Below are 21052 nucleotides of genomic sequence, written 5' to 3' on the forward strand. Positions count from 1 at the left end.
ACAACAAATAGGATAAAACCTTTAAATTACTTGAATTTCTAAAATCACCATCATCTGTTAACACAAATTTGATCATTTCAAATTTTTGTTTTCATTTTCTCTTCCCAGTTACTTCTTTCTCATTCTCTTCATTCTCCTTGTCACCTTACGTCTCACTCCTTAACTGAAGTTATAGTTCTAACATAAGAAGTCCCACCAACGTCCTTTATTTAATCTCTGTGTTGTCACAGTTATTATCATCAGATCAGACATGAGACCCAGACAACAACATAAGTTTACAAGCTAACATCATGTCAGCTAACATTAGACGATAGCATCATAAACTTTAAATTACTTTGCCTCTGATCAACAGTTTGATTACATTCTCACATCACAGGTTTATTTGCTAAGTGTGAGTCCGCCCACATTAGATCCACTTTTCAGCAGGTGGAATAATTTGTAGTATATAGGTAATACATCAACAATGCTGCCGTGGCTAAGTTAGGAATATTTATAATGTCATTTCTAAAACTTGCATATGATCTGCTGTTACGTCCCCTGGCTAGTCTAGGGGGTTGAAGGGACGAACATAAATGTGGATAGAGAAGGAGGAGCCAAGATGGTAAATTTACAAGGTTTATTTAATACTGGTGATGGTACGTGGGTTCAGACCGAGGTGTAACGTCAGGGAGAGCCAAGGCCAACATAACAAACAAAACATCCCTGATGTAGAAATAAAAGAAACTTACCTAACTCCAAAGAAACAAAATATACAACCTATAACCATAACCTACCTAACAACACATAAACAGGAGAAAACAGGGTGTCAAAACAAAAGGCAGCTCTCCCCTACAAGCAGTCTGAACATGAAACAATAATGCTCACACAAAATACAAAGGCATGCAAGCCTGCACAAGTATGGCAACCAAAATGGCCAGAGGGCCCAGAAGCACAGCTCCACAGGCCTTAAATAGTGCTCTGCTGATTACCAATCAGCCAGACTCTGCGCAACATCCAATCAGGACAGAGGAGGTGGAGCCTGGACAAAACAAAGGGTTAATAGGGAGAAGAGACATCCTCCTGGGGGATGTAACACCCCCACCCAGAAAAACAAACGTATAAGTTTGTTAACCTTACACCATCACATTCTTGAGAGGGCATCGGCCACAATATTTTCACATCCTCTTTTATGCTTTATTTCAATGTTGTAGTTTTGTGAAATTAAAGCCCACCTCATCAGTCGCTGATTGTTGTTATACATACGAGAGAGGAACACGAGAGGATTGTGATCAGTGAAGACCTCTACAGGTTGGGAAGTAGATCCCACATACACGTCAAAATGCTGAAGACCCAGAAGCATGGCCAGAGTCTCCTTTTCAATTGTCGAGTACCGCCTTTGATGAGTATCGAACTTCTTGCCAAAGAAGCAGACAGGATGACTCACTCCTTGTCCATCATCCTGAAGAAGAACAGCTACAGCCCCCACCTCACTGGCATCCACTTCAAGCTTGAAAGGTTTAGCAAAGTCTGGAGCGACAAGAACAGGTGAACTCGACAGAAGACCTTTTGCACATTCAAAAGCATGTTGACACTCAGGACTCCAAATGAATGGTACCTTCGGGCTGCACAGGTTTGTCAGTGGTGTTACAACTTCAGAAAAATTCCTACAGAAACTAGAGATGGCATGATACCACTTTTTTATGTCCGATACCGATATCTGCCGATACCGATATGAATCCGATATAGTGTTTTTTTAATCAACAAAACTGTTTTTTAAATATCTTGCTGCATTTTGCAAGTCTGCAAGTTCATACTCAAGTTTAAAACAACAACTACACTAAAGCTATTCTGTTATACCTGTATACAAAAAAAACATTTCATAGTTCAGCAATACTGATCAATCTAATAAACTTAGACCTACACCATCCTCCCTATTCTGGTATTTTAAAGAGTACTTAGCGTAAATATTAAGCAACCTAACTAATAGGGTTCCAACTCCCAGCAACAACAAAAATAAATAAATAAAATATAGGGAACCACCCCTCACGCGCCACCTCATGATGCTTAATCGACGTAATCAACCTTAATTTGATGCAGTGTAAAAAAAAATGCACAGAAATCAATTATTTTTCAAGAAATATTAAATAGATTCAACATCTTTCTTCAACAAAATTGCAGACTGCACAGATGGTACCTTCCCAAAGGAAAAAGTACTATAGCTTACCAGGGTATATATATTAGACTTAATAGTTACTATATACAGTGATTGACTTCTATTCATTTTACATCAAATTAAAACTTTGGGTGTCAGATAATTATTTATTAAAAGCTAGACATTTTAAATGAGAATAAGAAAGAAAAGTATGTCCCTGTGCCCCCTCTTTCCTGTTAATGCCCTATCGGCCCCCCTGGCTAAACTTTGCTAGATCCGCCCCTGCACAGTTACCAGCGTCAGCTACGTAGAAAAAGATCCTGGTGTAGAAAGTAATATTAAATAAATTCTAACAACAGCTTATCAAGCTTAAACGTGCTGCTGTTGTTCAGCCGCTGGTTTCCTCTTTCTGGTGCAAAGTGGGCCAAAAACAAACAAGAGAGACGGACTCGCGACAGAAAAGCCGATCAGCTGATCGTTAAGCAGTTTCACGATTGAAGTAGCAGCCGGAGAGCGAGAGGCAGTCGCTCGTTAAGCTTAACGCAGGAATGCTTTACAAACATTCAGAGATGGACTTACACACTTGCTTTACTTCTCTCGGGGATAACTTTGTCGGAGATGAAATGCCAGGTTGCTAGCGAAGCTCCAAATGCTATCCAGACCACCGACAGGTCCCGCATGCCACAGCTGCTCTATCATGTGATGCATACTGCTCGACGTGCTAACTTTCTGAGGTGAGTTACGGCGTGTAGCAAGTTTTGTGAGGTGCTTTCCTGATATTTAATGGATCGGATTACATTTTTTATTTTTCTCCGATATCCGATCCAGTAATTTAGGTCAGTATCGGACCGATACCGATACGTAATATCGGATCGGTCCATCTCTAACAGAAACACCTGTAGTAACCAACCATCCCCAGAAATCTGCGCAGCTCACGGCGTGTTGTTGGCACAGGACAGTTGAGGATGGCATTAACCTTTGCACTGATAGGGCGAACCTTGCCCTGTCCAACTTCCTTTCCAAGGTAGGTCACTGTAGCCTTACCAAACTCACATTTAGCCAAGTTGAGGGTCAAGGAAGCATCAGCTAAACGCTTGAACACAGTAGTTAAAGTGTCGACATGCTCTGACCAGTTGGAAGAATAGATGACCACATCATCAAGATAAACATTACAATTCGCCACACCAGATAATACAGTTGACATTAACCTCTGAAAGGTAGCAGGAGCATTTCTCATTCCAAATGCCATAACTGTATATTGTAAAAAGTGATCAGGTGTTACGAAAGCTGAGATTTCTGATGCTCTTTCCGTCAGAGGTACTTGCCAATAACCTTTAAGAAGGTCAAGCTTACTCACATAAGCAGCAGATCCGACGCTGTCAATACAGTCCTCAACACGGGGCAGTGGGAAGGAATCAGGTACTGTTACTGCATTTACCTTGCGGAAATCTGTGCAAAAGCGAGGTGTTCCATCTGATTTTGGCGTAACCAGGCACGGAGAACTCCATGGACTATAGCTTGGGATGGCCAATCCATGCTTCAGAAGGTAGTCTACTTCTGTGTTCATCATTTCCCTTTTTGCCATATTCACACGGTAAGCATGCTGCTTAATAGGCACGGCATTCCCAACATCAATGTCGTGCTCTATTACAGTAGTACAGGAAGGCATGTCCCCAAAGAGTGTTAGATGAATGGTGACGAGCCTTTCAATGTCCAACTGTTGCTCACGGGTCAAGTGAGACAGATATATAGACAACTGGGACAGTACCTCAGAATTAAGCATTCTGGCATTCTGGCAGCTGGCATCACAAAGTTTGAGCCCGTCTTCATCTAAACTTGACCTCAATCCTGAGGAAGAGTTCAACGCGAGAGTTTCTGGAGATGAGATTGGCTCGGACGGAGATGCCACAGACTTATCTGCAGGACCACAGAGAGAGTCAGCTCTAGAATGAAAAGATTTGAGCATATTGAGATGGCACAAGCGTGTTTTACGCTTCCTGTCTGGGGTTTTAATCACATAGTCCGTGTCATTTACTTTCTTATCCACCTGGTATGGTCCACAGAAGCGGGCAGACAATGCAGAGCTAGCAGTTGGTAGAAGAACCAAAACCTTGTCACCTGGATTGAAAGATCGAGGAACGGCTTTCTTATCATACCAACTCTTCATCTTCCCCTGAGCAGAGGAGAGGGCTTCTGCAGCTGCCAACCTGGCCTTATGGAGGCGCTCTCTGAACTGTGAAACATAATCCAGAACATTAGTTTTCACAACATGGTCTGTTGACAAGAACTGTTCTTTCAACAACTTCAAAGGTCCCCGGACAGAATGACCAAACACTAGTTCATTTGGGCTAAACCCAAGGGACTCTTGCTTAGCTTCGCGCATGGCAAACACCATCAGAGGTACTCCCTCATCCCACTCTTTTGCAGTATCCAAGCAGTATTTCTGCAATGTTGCCTTGAGTGTCTGATGCCAGCGCTCCAATGCTCCTTGAGACTCAGGATGGTATGCACTTGACACAACATGCTTAATCCCCAGAGTCTGCATGACCTGCTTGAAAAGTTTAGACAGAAAGTTAGTTCCTTGGTCTGTCTGGACTACTTTCGGTAAACCAAAAGTAGTGAAGAACTTTGTTAAAACTTTAATCACCAAAGGTGCAGTTATTCTTCTGAGTGGGACAGCTTCTGGAAAACGAGTCGAAGTACACATTGCAGTCAGTAAAAACTGATTACCATTCTTTGTCTTGGGCAATGGACCAACACAGTCCACAATGACACGTTCAAAAGGTTCACCAAGTACTGGTATAGGATGAAGAGGAGCTATAGGAACTGTCTGGTTTGGCTTTCCTGCAATCTTACATGTTTTACAAGTGCGGCAAAACTCAACTATATCAGCCTTCAATCCTGGCGAAAAGAAATGGTTGAGTATCTTGTTGTACGTTTTTGTAACTCCCAAATGACCAGACAGAGGGTGCTCATGTGCAAGGGAGACTACGTAGTGACGATACTCAAGAGGCACAACAATCTGATAAGTAGTGCTCCAGTCACAGTCATCAGAACAGCTTTCCTCTACGTCCGCTGTTAGACTTGGGTGGGCAGTCCACTTGCGCATCAAGACCCCATCTTCCAAGAAATAAGAAGCCTTTTTATTTCCTGTTTCAGAAAGAGAGCAACAAGGCTTTCACGTGTGACCGGCAAGTCTAACTGTGGGAGATGTAGATCTTTCCACTTCTCAGTAGTATCCTTTGAACCACTTTTAAGATCAATCGGGGTTTGCAAATCATCTGTAGCCAGAGCCTGAGCCAACGAAGAGTCTGACAAATCAATTTCCTCAGCTTTACGTCTTGCTTGAGCCCTGGTGAGAACACAAGCAGGAAAAACAGATGGGAAACATGTTGCTAGGTCGTTGCTCTTCAAGTTTGATTCTGGATCATTTGTTACTTCGGGAACAGGTTGCACTTTTCCACCAGCAATATCATTTCCCAAAATGAACTGCACCCCTTTTATGGGAAGTGAGGGGCGTACTGCCACAGAGAAGATGCCATTAACCAACTTTGACTTGATGTGTACATAATGCAAAGGAGCTTCGACATAGCCCATTTCAACTCCTTGAATCAGAATACTACCATGACAAGAGGAATGGTCACTCAGGGGTAATACATCAGATAAAATCACAGATCTTGACCCTCCCGTATCTCGGAGTATTCGAATGGGTTTTTCATCCTCAGGCTTCCCAGTCAATGACACAGTGCCATCTAAGAGGAAGGGTTTGAAGCAGGGATCAACTCCTTCACTTTGGTCCCTTCTCTCAGCACGGATGGTTTTAATTAAGCCTACTCCTTTTGGTGACTGGTTCTTGCGCTTCAAAGCGGGACATTCAACAACAACATGACCAAGTTTATGACAATAGAAACATTCCCTTTCAGTCCTTGGAGCAAAAGTCTGTCGTGGGCTTGAAGGATCCTTTCGTGGGGGAGGTTCTCTGGTGGTAACTTCACGTTTCTGCACAAAAACAGTTTTATGAGTCAGCACAAATTCATCAGCTATCACAGCTGCTTCTTTCAAAGTGGAAACCTTCTGTTCATTAAGGTGTACAACAATGCGTTCTGGCAGGCCATTTTTGAACTCTTCCAGCAGTATCAGTTCACGTAAGGAGTTGTAGTCAGGAACTTTACTTGCTGTTATCCATCTATCAAAAAGAGTAGCTTTTTCACGAGCAAACTCTACAAAAGTCTGATTTGCTGTTCTTTTGTGATTGCGAAAGCATTGCCTATACGCTTCGGGAACAAGTTCATAAGCAGCAAGGATAGCAGACTTCACTACATCATATTTCAAACTTTCTTCCAAAGACAAAGCAGAACAGACTTCTTGTGCTTTGCCTACCAATTTGCACTGAAGAAGCAATGGCCAAACTTCTCTCGGCCAGTGCAATGAGGCAGCAACACGTTCAAACACATTGAAATATGTATCAACTTCTGATTCACGAAATGGAGGTACCAACACAATGTTTTTACTCACATTGAAACCACCTGGGTTTACATGGGAGGAGGTTGTTTCATCAACAGATGAATTTGCAGAACTAGGTTGAGTAGTAGTACTTCTTGAAGTCTGTGCCTGTAAGTCCAACTGACGCAGTCTGACCTCCCTTTCAATCTGCAACTCCAGCTCCAACTTTTTCAGCTTTAACACCTTTTCTGTCTCTGCTTCCAACCTGCGAAGTTCCAACTCTGCCTGACAAGCTTGGGCTTTATCCTGAGCCTCAAATTGTAATTTAGCCAAACGTACCTTGAGTAATACTTCTTGTCTTGAACGAGGAGAAGATGGAGTAGCAAAAGAAGGTGAGCCATTAGTGCTTAAATTTTCCACCGTTTGTTGCTCCACAGCAGCAGGGTTTTGCCCTTCGTCCTTTAACACAGCAGGCTTCACTCCTTCATTAGGGGTCCTGTCAAGAGGAACTGGCAAACGAGGTGATTTAGAAACAGGAAGCAGGCCTTCTTCCACAAGTTTGTTTGAAACAGCAGTTTTCAAGTCCTCTTTCACCATTTGCCTTGATACATTTAACTCAAAGTGTGCTGCTATAGCAAACAAATCACGTTTTCTACATGCATTTAGCTCCTCCCAAGAAGGATTACTCAAAAATTCACTCAAAGCGAAAACACCAGTTGCCATACTAACTACCTCTGCCAAATACACCAGCAGAAACAAACAACTCCAAACCTTCACCATCCACAAATGGATTAACCAGGACTTTTATCCCGGACGAGCCGCCAATTTATGTTACGTCCCCTGGCTAGTCTAGGGGGTTGAAGGGACGAACATAAATGTGGATAGAGAAGGAGGAGCCAAGATGGTAATTTTAAAAGGTTTATTTAATACTGGTGATGGTACGTGGGTTCAGACCGAGGTGTAACGTCAGGGAGAGCCAAGGCCAACATAACAAACAAAACATCCCTGACGTAGAAATAAAAGAAACTTACCTAACTCCAAAGAAACAAAATATAAAACCTATAACCATAACCTACCTAACAACACATAAACAGGAGAAAACAGGGTGTCAAAACAAAAGGCAGCTCTCCCCTACAAGCAGTCTGAACATGAAACAATAATGCTCACACAAAATACAAAGGCATGCAAGCCTGCACAAGTATGGCAACCAAAATGGCCAGAGGGCCCAGAAGCACAGCTCCACAGGCCTTAAATAGTGCTCTGCTGATTACCAATCAGCCAGACTCTGCGCAACATCCAATCAGGACAGAGGAGGTGGAGCCTGGACAAAACAAAGGGTTAATAGGGAGAAGAGACATCCTCCTGGGGGATGTAACATCTGCAATTTGTAGCAGATCTACTGACTGTCACAGAGCAGCTGGAGCAGTCTCGAATGCAGGTCAGTCCACTGCTGCCCCCTGTGGCCAAGTGCCATAGCTACTGCTGGATGAACTCGTGACACATCTGCACCTGTTTCTATGAACACATTGAGTCTGAGTGGCTGCACTTACACTGGTGCATTCAACATATTGAAAGATGGCAGCAATGTGGATTGTCAAGACTCAAACCAACCATTGAGCAAAGACAGCAGGATCACTTGTTTCTGTTTGTTATACAGCCAGATTTACTCGTGACACACATGTGCAGCTGCTTTATCACCTATTCTGAATTTGTTTCAAGCACAATACATTTGTTACACATGTTGGGATATTGTGTTTGTTTTAAATGTTATATACCTGTGTGGTATGTGACTTGTGTTGCCATGACGGCAGGTCTCTCTTGGAAATGAGATTTTTAATCTCAATGAGATTTTTTTTTACCTGGATAAATAAAGGACTAATTTATAACTTTCAGTGTTTTCCGGTCTTCCAAAGGAAAAAAAACCTTAAACTACATGACATGCAGTTGTGTATTTGTTTTCACCTTATCATACACTTGAAGTTTTACAAATCACCACTTCTTTAGTGAATATCATTTCAGTCTCAGACAATCTCGTTTCTCTTACAGAGGTTGAATGCACCTTCTGCAGATGGCGGTACCACACAGTGTGCGTGGACTTCCCCTGCACAGAAGGCAACTACAAATGCTGTGAATGCTAAATAAACAGAAACAAATGATCCCTGTTGTCTTTGCCTGATGATTGGTTTGAGTCTTGACAATCCACATTGCTGGCGTTGCATCTTTCAACGCCAGCAATGGCAGGTATCAGTGCTCAAACCTTTTGCGTTTGTTTCCAACAAGTTGCCCACCTCGGGAAACAAAAATGTGTTCTTTTACTTGTCAGATGAACATATGAGACACTTTGACTCTTCAGTGCAGTGTGGAGCCTAACAAAGATCTGTTTTGTGTCCCAGCTGATCAGCAGGAGGAGGAGAGTCTGACGGAGCAGCAGAGGAACATTTTCAGCTACTTGGACTCAGCTCAGCCACTACAGAGGAAACAATGAGCTCAACACAGAAGGTGACAGACAGAGCAGGACCATATGACCAAAGATATTTATCACCATATACATTTGAACATTTGCCATAACGATGTAGCTGACGATAGAATTGACACCAGACAAAATACTTTACAGCTGCACAACTTTATTAAAAACCCATCAATGTATTTTCACTGAAACAAGCAGCTGTTGTTTATGTGCATTAAAGTTATATAAAAATGTAACAGTGCAAATGCAAATTCCTCGCTGACAGTTTAACCAAAAGGCATTTCCAGTGGAAACTGGCCGACACATCCTGAGCATAACCATGTATAATAGCCACTAAACTTCAGAAGAGGTTATACAGTCGTGGCCAAAAGGTTTGAGAATTGCATAAATATTGGAACCTGGAGAAGTTGCTGCTTAAGTTTTTATAATAGCATTTTGCCTGCACTCCAGAATGTTATGAGGAGTGATCAGATGAACTGCATCGTCCTTCTTTGCCATGAAAACGAACTTAATCCCCCAAAAGCCTTACCACTGCATTTCATTGCTGTCATCAAAGGACCTGCTGAGACCATTTCAGTGATCGTCTTCTTAACTCAGGTGAGAATGTTGGCGAGCACGAGGCTGGAGATCATCATGGCTGTATCCCGATTCAGGTTCTGCAGCTTTAAAGTCCTCAAGGGCCGCGTACTCAAAGACCGCTAAGGCCGAAGTGCGAGGCTCGTAGGCTCGTGAAATGGGACGTCTAGCCTCCGTCGCGCTGCCCAGGTTGCCTAGCAACCATGATACTAACAGCTGGAAACGTTTCATACAGCTTTGTTTGACAGAAATGAAGGAGAACATATTTAGTTCATTTGTTTCTACATGAGCTCTGTGTGATTTGATGAGTATCTGAGGCTGAGACCACAGGACTGTGAAACATGATTGTTGGGCTTCATTTCTGTGCTGAACAGTCGTTTAAGATTAGCTGTAAATAACAATTAGCTGATGTTGTTCATGAGACTAAAGTCATCTCACTGTGGTAATGTAAATATGATATGTTCAATATTATAGTTATTATTTTAATCACTTCACTCACAGACAAGTATCTGTGACAGTGTGTATACAGATGTATCATATATAAGGGACAAATATTGTTCCTTTAATATGTTGGTACTAAATGTGGCTCAATGCTTACATATATGTGTAAAAAGCAAATGTAGGAGCTGTGATAACTGTGTCTGATAAAATGAAGAGTAGACTGATATATGAAATATTCCTTTATTGGGTGAGAAAATCAGACCATGTCATAACTGCTGTAAGTCACACAGAATAGATATCAGAGCCTTAAACAGGCTGACGTCTGCTAAATGGGTCAAACTGGGCAGAAAGTCTACAAACACATAACATCCTTATAGAATATGATGTAACACTATAGATCAACTTAGCTCAGAATATATAAAGCATATAAACAGTTACAGCAATATGATGCAACAAACACAGCAGCTACTGATCCAAAATACTCAAAGCTTCATAGAACTGAAACCAACATTTATTTTTAGCTCCATCCTGCTGCTGATACAGACTTTAGGTTTCTGAACATTAAACTTGTTGCTGCCTTTCATAGTGTGTAACTTGAAGGCCCTGAGTACTTTCTCCCACACTGGAAACACTGGGATGATCACATTATTTGAACATTACCTAATAAGACTGATTCAGCACAGACAGTTATGTTAAACTTTCCTAGCAGTCCTTCACAAACAGGGAACAGTCTGTCTATTCTCTCCATCTGTCAGCTGCTGCTGGCTCTTCCTCCTCCTCTTCCTCACACACTGCTGAGTTTGTCCTGGTGGATCATCAGGGCTGCAAAGCCTCACAGATGATGTGCAGCAGTGGCTCCCTCAGTCTGTCCTCACTCTGGACACTTGCAGTCGTCACACATGGAAATCAAATGTGTGATAAGCTGCAGGATTCAAACACAAGTGTAACTTATAAACACATGTTCATACTTTTATTCCACAATCAGAGAGAAAGAAACAGAGAGAGAGTGCAGGACAGACAGACAGGTGACAGTCTCAGGTGTACACACTGCTACACAACAGCACCAGAGAAGCAGGATTTAGTGTTTGTGTTATTACGAGTGTAAACAAGAAGAGTTCCAGATGGTGCAGTGGACACATGTGTGACTGCTGTGATTAAAGCATCTTTCTTTCAGCTTAACGAGTGAACCGTCAGCTCGTTCAAACACACGTTAAAGTGCGTTTGGCTCGACACCACCGAACAGAGGCAGCAATATAACACAGCTAACATTAACAGTGCAGTGAATCCTGCTTGTGCCGTGATGTTCAGGACTGCAAACCGAGCAGCATCACTGACTTTCAGCTTGTTGTGTTTGTGGATATATGACTGACTTTAATTATCCACAAAATCATCACATTCTCTGTCAGATGAAGGTCGACTATTGAACGGCGTATATTTTAAAGGCTTTAAAACCAAGTTAACGCTGAAAGTACAAACATCACTAATGTCACATAACTCTGCCGACAAGGCATAGCTATGGCTATGAAATGCTCTTTGTGTATCACTTCTTCATTATGAAAGATGTCATTAATGCACTAGTAATGTCTCATCTGGAGTATTGTTCAATCATTTGGTCAGCAGCTAATAAGACAGATCTTAACAGACTTCAGTTAGTCCAGAATAAGGCGTCCAGATTAGTGTGAAGATGTTCATACTATACTTTTTTTTTTTTTTTAATAGGACAGGGGGAAAGAATGAAAGAAAGAGGGGGAGAGAAAGAAAGAAAACCAAAGGGGAGAAGAGACGGTGAGAAGGGGGGGAAGAGAGGAAAAAAAAAAAAACAAACAACAAAAAAAAACTCCTGGGTCACCTGTATGGAGAAAAAAAATAAAAAAACAAACAGAGGAGACAGCAAACAACAAAGAGCAACATAATAATAGAAAAAAAGCACCATCACAATAAACTAGCTAGTCATAGATATCAATAGTTACTAAATAATAGACGATATTGTTCAGCACGCAAGATAGACAGCGCACAGTGTGCTTTGAGGCAGCAGCCGAGAAAGCTTTAGTCCACGTCTGTGAATACCCATGTGTACACCTGTGTGCATACCTGTGTGGATCAGCATGCTTGCATTCCAAAGGTTTCTCCATGTAATGATCTGCTAGGGAGTGTGGGGAGCCACAGCCCTGTCCTTTATGGTATCAAGCGGGTATGGAGATCAAAACTGTACAGGCTGTGTAGCCTGTACAGGCTAAAATATTCTATGGCTTACTTGTAGTTCTAAAGAAAGCAATTCTGTTAAACACACCACATTTATTCTGCTCAGCTGCAGTATCCAGATGAAATACATCATCATATTACACAGTTTTCAACAAACTGCAATTTAGTAAATGCTCGAGTTAAAAGTAACGTTTTGTAAAACTGTTACATTTAGAGCAACTTTTAAGTGGAATAAGTTGCCTTAAAAAATTTGAGAATTATTCAAAACTTCAATGAACACTTAAAAGCCGATTTACAGAGCTTTTAGTTGTTGTAAATATTGTAAGACATGATTTGTTTTTGAAATTTGTCTAATGTGCCTCAATGTTATTGATATTATTATTATTATTATTGATTGCTTATATTTGAACAATTGTGAAACCTCACTGTGGATGTAAGAGTGAAATTATGTGGATATTTTGAATCCACTTTATTGTGTAATATTTTATGTGAGTATTTGACGGAAGACGAGCAACATCTGTTGTGGAAGCTAACGGGGTTCCTTTAGAATAAACAAACATAGGATTTATTATCACTGAATAATTCTGTATAAATCTATACAAATTATAGAAATATGTAATAGGAAACAACAAAATAATCTAAATTATAAAATAATGTGTGTGTGTGTGTGTGTGTGTGTGTGTGTGTGTGTGTGTGTGTGTGCATGATTTTAGTGTTTGAACAGTCATGAATTATCTTTAACAGCAGGTTGGATGTAATGTGTTAGAACTACCAGCAGGTGGGGATAAGAGACCTTTAAGGTGTTTGGTGCCACGCTCCACCTTCAGGTTTAAAACTAGTGTTAATGGAGTTTGAAGGTTGAGTTTGTTCCACGACTGCATTTCACTCACTGCCTCTGTTTGTATCTCTGTCACTGCAGGACCAACATGGAGCCAGAAGTCAGCGCTCTCAGGAGGCCGACAAACCTCACAGAAGAAAGGGAGAGAAAAAACACACCTGTGACGAGTGTGGGAAGGGTTTTACTCTGAGGGCTAAACTAAAACAGCATCAGGTCATCCACACTGGAGAGAGACCGTTCAGCTGTGACTTGTGTGGAAATTCTTTTTCCAGGAAGGATTCCCTAAAAAGACACCAACTCATCCACAGTGGAGTTAAAGCATACAGCTGTGATCAGTGTGGCAGAGCTTTTACTCAAAGTAGCAGCTTACAGAGGCATCTAGTTACCCACTCTGGAATTAAGCCATACAGCTGTGACGAGTGTGGGAAGTCTTTTTCCTTAAAGGGTTCCCTAAAAAAACACCAACTCATCCACAGTGGAGTTAAAGCGTACAACTGTGATCAGTGTGGCAGAGCTTTTACTCACAGTAGCCACTTACAGAGTCATCTAGTTACCCACTCTGGAATTAAGGCATACAGCTGTGACATCTGTGGAAAAACTTTCAGCCAGAGAGGGCCCCGAAATAAACACCTACGCATTCACACCAGCCATGATGTGTACTGCTGTGAACAGTGTGGCAAATACTTTACAACAGACGCACACTTACAACAACACATGTTTACCCACACTGAGGAGAGACCTTATCAATGTGACCTGTGTGAGAAGACTTTTAAATCTCCACATGACCTGAGACAACACCAACAGATCCACACCAGAAAGAGACTCTACAAGTGCAGCTACTGTGAGGTATGTATTTATATTGTTATCTTGTCATTTTAGCCTGACTGTTTGGAACAACTCTGCTCATTAAACTGTGTTAGTATGTTAGCAATTCTACTGCATGGAAAAGCAGCTCTGAGTGATTATTCAGATTTTCCTTTCAGTTATGATTTTAGTATTACTGTAGTATTATGGTGGTAGTATTGTAGTTATTGCAGCCCAGTAAACTGAGTGTGTTAACTGAAACAGTCAAATGTAGTTGGACGTCTGCAGAGATGCTCTTTATTTCAGGCGACGTTCAGGATACAAATGTTGAAGGACTGACTTACACTGTCTTTGTGTCTTTGTTTAGAAGCAGAGCGACACAGATGGATCCAGTTCTCAACCCTGTCATCACTGTGGTGGTGGGAAAGACTTTCATTGTGACCTCTGTGGAAAAACTTTCAGTCGGCAAAAGACCCTAAAACTACATCAACGTAGACACACTGGAGACAAACTGAAATACTGCAAAGAATGTGGGAGAAGCTTCACCACATCACATCGCTTAAAACAACATGAACTGATTCACAGTGGGGTTAAAAAGCACCTCTGTGATCAGTGTGGGTCATCCTTCACCACTGCAGGTCAGCTTAAATTACACAAACGAGTCCACACAGGAGAGAAACCACACAAGTGCAGACACTGTGAGAGAAGCTTCTCACAGTCAGGTAATCGTAACATTCATGAACGTACACACATGGAAGGAAACTACAGCTGTGACCAGTGTGACAAGAGCTTCAGGAATCTCAGTTCATACTCTGCACACAAACGATCCCACGTTACTAATAAACTGTTTCACTGTTACCAATGTGCCCAAACATTCACCTCATTGTCTGCTCTGTGCAAACATCAGCGCGATCACTCAGGGCTGAAATCACTCCCATCACTGGATCACAGTGAATCTGAAGACACAGAAAGATCCTCTGGTTTCTGTGTCAGACTCAAAAAGCTTGAGATCAGGCTCCACAGAGTTCAGATAGAATCATTTAAACTTGTGTTGAACTGAACTGGTTGCTGGGCTGAACTTCTACATAATACAGATCTACATGGGATCTTCTTTTCTGTTGTTTTACTGAGTCAGTTTTGTCTTTTTTTCTCTGTCCTGGTTTTGCTCGTCTGTAAATGATTGAAACTCAGTCAAATAGTTCATTGTTCTCCAGCAAAACGTTTTGGAAACTCATGTTTAACCTTTAAAACTCTGACATGTTTTAGCACACAAGGCTTCATCGGGGAGTTCACTCATGATTGGACCATGAGAACAAAGGTTTTTAGTTCTTTCAAAGAGAGTCTTGGAGATGTTTGATGTTTCTGTTTTTCTGAAACCACCTGAAAGAAAAACTATTTTTCTTGCTTTATGTAGTGTGGAAGTTTTTAATGTTTCTTCATCTGTGATGTTCTTGAATGTGTTCACGTGAAGATGGTACAAATAAACTGTCCTTTCAGCTTTAGCTCCTAATTTATTCATTATTTATGGATGTAGCACAGCAGCCGTCTCTTGATTAACACATGGAGGGCTCGGGATCTGATGGTGTCGTCTCCCTAATTTGCCCACTCAGTAAATCTCACTCATGGCCAAGAAATTGAAATAAACCTTGTTTCCCTGCTGGATAGTGATCCACTGTAACTCTGCTCCTCCTTCCTGTTTAGGATTTCTGTGGCTGAAGTAAAATTCCCTCCATCCATCACTTATCCCAGCTAACCCAAAGTGAAATAAAGTTTTGCTGGTCTTAAAAAAGCATTACAATAATGGGCATTACCAATGCAAACTGAATGATACAGAAGATGAAAGAAGAGACTTTGATCAGTTAATAAAGCTCATGATCTGGATTCATTGTGGCTGCTACACAGATACTTCTGGGTCACTTCTCTCAGTTAGGAACCTTCCTCACCAAACTGACTGTTGGACCACACCCCTGGTTTCATGAGAAATTGTTTCAGCCATGATTTCTCTTCCTGTATTTCAGAGTAAAGACTGAAGTGACAAATGGAAGCATGTTTAAAAAACACAATGTGAGAGAGACGTTGAGGTCCTTAGAAGTTACCCTGGGTTTTTCTGTCACCCTGCTAGATGTTACACACCTTGTTATTGGACTGATTTCTACTGCTGGACTACTCCTGCGGAGAGCATTGAGCTGTTATTAAGCTGCACATACGTTACGACCTGCTTAAGTTCGAGGTCACAGCGTCTGTAGAGCAGCTGGAACATAATGAAGTCTACAAGGTTAAAGTTTTCTCTTCAGTTATTGTTCTTTCTGCTGCTTGGTTTGATGGATCTGAGAGCTTTTGTTTTTATTATTGTCATTATAATTATCATTAATATTTTACTCTCTAGAAGCTTTAAAATAGTGTTTGTGTTTGAAAAAATTGATTTAAGAATTGAACAGAAACATCTGTCCTTCTGAAAATCGCCCAAAGGCACGGAGACAAAGTCAAAGGATGCAACCTGTAACTTTCTCTTCCTTCATGTTAGGACCATCATCCATGATTTATATAAAGTGCATATAGCAACAGTAGCACTTTAGTTTGGACTTTATGATTTCTGTAACTGGAAAATATTATTTTGTTTAAAGACAGAAGTGACCGCATAGTTGCAACATCAAAGGGAAATATTAATTAATTAGCATCAAGTATATTTGTTGCTTAAGCGTTTGCACTATAACTTAAGTAGGATTATAACTTTTAAGGAAGGAAAGATTTCAGATATTTAGTTCACTGTTTCAGTTATTTTATATGAAATTAAAACATTTACGTTGGTCAAATATGATGCTCTAAATCAAATAAAAGTTTGAAAATAAATGATGTATTTTTAAATGCTGCAACAAATGTTCACAAAAAGTAACTATAATTAAAACCAGTTAAACAAAATCAAATGTTTGAATCATGCTTAACCAAATGCCAGGCTGGAGAGCTGAACCTAAAGTATACGTAGAAAGATTTCAACATGTGAGCAGTTTTTAATGTTTTTATCACATATAAATGTCACAGCAGTGGGTCCTGGCCCAATGCTTTGTGTTTTTGGTTTTCTTTGACTCTTGTTTTTCTTGGTTTTTGTTCTTCTTATTTATCAGGCTCTCAGTAATCTTAGTTCTCCCTCCCTCAGTGTTCATTTCAGCCTGTGTTTAGTTTCTGTTCCCGTGTCCCACGTTTCATCGTTTCATGTCGAGTCAGCCCTGTCTCTCTGTTTCCTGTGTCTCCCCAGTCTGCCCCGCCTCCCTCGGGCACTCATGTGTGATACAGAGTAATAAACCTGACTACATTTGCTGCACTCTCTTTATTACCTGTTACTTTAAAATTCATACACTAATTATGTCTGCCCATCTCTCTAATGTGAAGGTCAAAGGTCAACATCCCAGTGACATAAGAATAATCCCAAAGGGGCAAAGGCAGCGGTTAATTTAGCACATTTAGCATTAAGGGTACAGCAAGGATATACTTTTACTTATTGTGGCAGGGTTGTGGTCTCTGGCCTGCTGCAGTGGAGGCTGGTGGCGGGACGTTGGACGGCACAGGTGAGGGTGATGGAGCTCATGACTCTCCCCTTTATAGTGACGGAGGAGACTGGCGTGGGGGAAGCGTGTAGTGGAGGAAGCCGAGGAGAGAACTGGTTTCTGGCTACAAAGACGGCGTCAAACCAGAAAAGATTGCTCGTGGTCAAATGTCAAAGGAGCTTGCAAAGAAAAGCGTCTGGACTTCTTTAAGTTGCTTGAAGACGTTTCACCTCTCATCCGAGAAGCTTCTTCAGTTCTAAGGTCAAATGGTGGAGAGTCCCAGATATAAACCTAGTGGGAGTGACCCCCCACAGAGGGACAAAAGGACCCCCTGATGATCCTCTAATCGCCTGAGCCAAGGTGTGAAACTGGGTGTGGGTCCCAATCAGCCAGAGTTTCGGGTGAGTTCATTGTGAAACCTGGCCCCACCTTGTCATGCGAATTCCTGAGATCAGATGGCCCAGGATGTGAGTGGGCGTTAAGGCGTCTGGGAAGGGATCTCAAAACTGGATTATAGATGGCAGAGAGTTGATGTCGTAAACCCCGCCTCTGTTCAAAGATGGTCGCTCACAGTGGACATAGATGCTTCTTTCACTCCTCTTTCAAACCATCTGTCCTCTCTGTCCAAAATGTGAACATTGGCATCCTCGAAGGAGTGTCCTTTGTCCTTAAGATGCAGATGGACTGCTGAGTCTTGTCCTGTGGAGGTGGCTCTTCTATGTTGTGCCATGCGCTTGTGAAGTGGCTGTTTGGTCTCTCCAATGTAGAGGTCTGGGCATTCCTCGCTGCACTGTACAGCAAACACCACGTTGTTAAGTCTGTGTTTTGGCGTTTTATCTTTCGGGTGAACCAGTTTTTGTCTGAGCGTGTTGCTGGGTCTGAAATACACCGGGATGTCATGCTTGGAGAAAACTCTCCTGAGTTTTTCTGATACACCGGCTACATAGGGGATGACAATGTTGTTGCGTCTGTCCTTCTTATCCTCCCTCGCTGGTGTCTGATCTTCTTTTCTGTGCCTCTTTGCTGACAGTAGAGCTGGGCGATATGAGATTTTTTCATATCACGACATGTTTTTTTCATTTCAGGCGATAACGATATCTATCACGATATCAGCCAAATAACTATATTTGTAAGATTTAAATGTGCCGTTGCTCACAAGTAAAATGTGAAATAATCAGCAGCTTGTTTTTATTTAAATATTTATTTCCCATAATAAGTTCAACAGGGTAGATGTACTTAAGGAACATGAGACTTTTTCAGATAAATAAAGCCAAATATTGCAAACTACACAAAAGGCAGCCGCTAAAGCGTTTAAGTTTCAAAATAGAACAAACGAAACAGCCTAAATTGTCAATTCCACTTAGAAACAAAATATTAATTCTAAAAATAAATCTTAGTTTGTTTTACAGAAGAACAGACAAAACTGACTAACTTTTGTCAATATCAAATAAACTGAGAACTAAAAGGAAATTCTCAATCTCTCCTTGTTGTATAGCTTAGCTTTTCAAACAGTTTTAACAGTTACTTTAGTCTGACAAAAGCCGAATGACAAATTAGCGCTTCCAGTCAGAGACTGAGGCTACGTCCACACGTACACGGGTGTTTTTGAAAACGGAGATTTTCCGTTTTCGTTTTAAAAAATAATCCCGTCCACACATAAAGGCAGAAATGAAGGAAAACGCTGCTATGAACATGCCAAAGCAGCAGGTGGCGCTAGATTCCTAACCGTGCAGAAATGTTGGCCAATCAGAAGTCTAGAAGCCTCGGTGGGAAAAAGTAAACAAAGCTGGGGCATAGAAGCAGAACAGAGTCGTATGTGTGGACGGACAGTAACTGTGTGTATATGTAAGCATTTAAACACTGCAGAGAGTAGAATTAACAGTAACAGTATTGTAGAAATTCATTTCACCGAAACAATAACGTGGCGCAGTGTGACGCATGCACCAGTTTATTGTATTTCCAGACTTGCTTTCGGCACATTTACAGTGCACGCTACTCTGTTTTTTGTCAGACTTGAAATAGCCGAAATACCTTCACACTATGGAACTTCTATGGCTCTTCCGTTCGACAATCTCTCCGGCATTCGAACCATCATCTGGTTTTTCTTCGGTCACGCTCGGTTGAATTTTCTAGTCGGCACACTCATTTCCTCCATTACCCGCTGGCTGCTTCCCAAACAAACACACGTGCGGCTTGGCACTTGTGCTGTACGTAACAAGTCACGCGACGTGACACTGCGGCTGTGATTGGTTCGGCTCTGCGCTACTTAATTTGGATTGGCTGACCTTTTTTTTATTTTTATTTTTAAGAGGACAAGAGCGGCGAGGTCTATCGCGATAGCTTAATTTCTCTATCGAGTAAAAGTTATATCGCGATACATATCGTTATCGTTCTATCGCCCAGCTCTAGCTGACAGAGGCTCCTTTGACTACGATGACCTGGATGACTGAGAACCTTCACAGACACTTGTGGTCAAATAATGTGTTGTGCAGCACGCAGGACAGACAGCGCACAATGTGCTTTGAAGTAGCAGCCAAGAAAGGTGTAATTTAAGTCTACGAACAGTGAACACCCGTGTGCACACCTGTGTGGATCAGCGCGCTTGTATTCAAATGTTTTCCACATGTAATGGTCTGCAAGAGGATGTAGCGAGCCATAGCCCCGTCCCCCAGGGCATGAAACAGGCATGGAGGAGATCCAGGCCCCAGAGTGCGAGAGCCCAAGGAGGACAACCGGAGGGGCATCTGTGCCACCCTCATGGGAAGGGCTGAGGATCCCCAGACGAGGCGTCACCCAGTAGCCACCGAGCAGAAGCTAGAGGGGGCTTCACCAGCGTGCCCAACGGCTCCGCCGGCAGCCGGCTGTGCCAGAGTGAACCGAGCCGCAGGCCCAGAGGCCGGAGGCCCGAGGGCCCCCCACACCCCGGAGGAGGCCTGACAGAGCAACAAGCGCCAGGCCCCGCCAGGTAGCCACCGGGAGTGAGCCGGTACATACCTGAGCGCCCAGCCCCGGACACCAAGAACCACCAATGCACCGACCCCTGAGGGCATCAGTCACCAGCAGGGAGTGTGGTGAGGGGAGATAGGCCTTGGAGGGCCTGGGAGTTCCCAGAGAGGTGGAGTCTAAGACCCGACCTGACATATAGACACAGACAAACAGGCACACACAGACACAAACATGCGTTCCCACCCTCATGCACACATATACAAACACTCAGCACTCACCCAACGTAAGGACTGACATAAATGGACATGTACACCCAATCACACTCCCCAAACATACTCTATACCCCGGGTCCAGGTACCCTCGCCCCCAGAGGGGGAAGCAGAACCCAGACCCAAGAGATGTTACCCTTCCCCCCGGGGTGGAGGCAAGCAGACCGTCCCAGGCTCCGCAGCAGCAGGGAGGCCAATCGGACAGCCAACATCTCCTCCCAGCCCCCCCGCCCCGATGGCTAGCAGAGAACGGGGGTGTGTGAAGACCCCATACCTCCCTCCTCCCGCTCATGTGTAGTGTTGCTGCGTGTTGCTCTAAAGTGCATTTAAAACTAAAAAATGGTGCTGCTGCCAGAGAGCAGCAGGTGTTAGCACGGCCCCTCCCGAGAACCC

At 42.5% G+C, this 21052-nt stretch overlaps 1 protein-coding gene and 1 long non-coding RNA gene across 2 annotated transcripts in view; one reads left to right on the forward strand and one right to left on the reverse strand.

Moving 5' to 3' along the window:
• The first annotated feature begins 542 nt into the window (after nt 1-542).
• On the forward strand, nt 543-13384 carry LOC309702506. Its single transcript, XR_014275568.1, has 4 exons — nt 543-2865; nt 2960-3155; nt 8968-9073; nt 13180-13384. It is a non-coding gene; the product is annotated as an uncharacterized lncRNA (long non-coding RNA).
• Nucleotides 13385-14541: 1157 nt separating this feature from the next.
• Nucleotides 14542-21052, reverse strand: part of LOC309703011 (uncharacterized protein) — a gene marked incomplete at its 3' end in the record, with an annotated part of 348344 nt that continues 341833 nt past the window's right edge. The window contains exon 4 of the mRNA XM_082527713.1: nt 14542-14613. Coding sequence (XP_082383839.1) covers nt 14542-14613 — 72 coding nt within the window. The remainder of the gene's footprint in view (nt 14614-21052) is intronic.

This window comes from Aulonocara stuartgranti (genome assembly GCF_965226115.1).
Source record: "Aulonocara stuartgranti genome assembly, chromosome: 3".
Lineage (NCBI taxonomy): Eukaryota > Metazoa > Chordata > Actinopteri > Cichliformes > Cichlidae > Aulonocara > Aulonocara stuartgranti.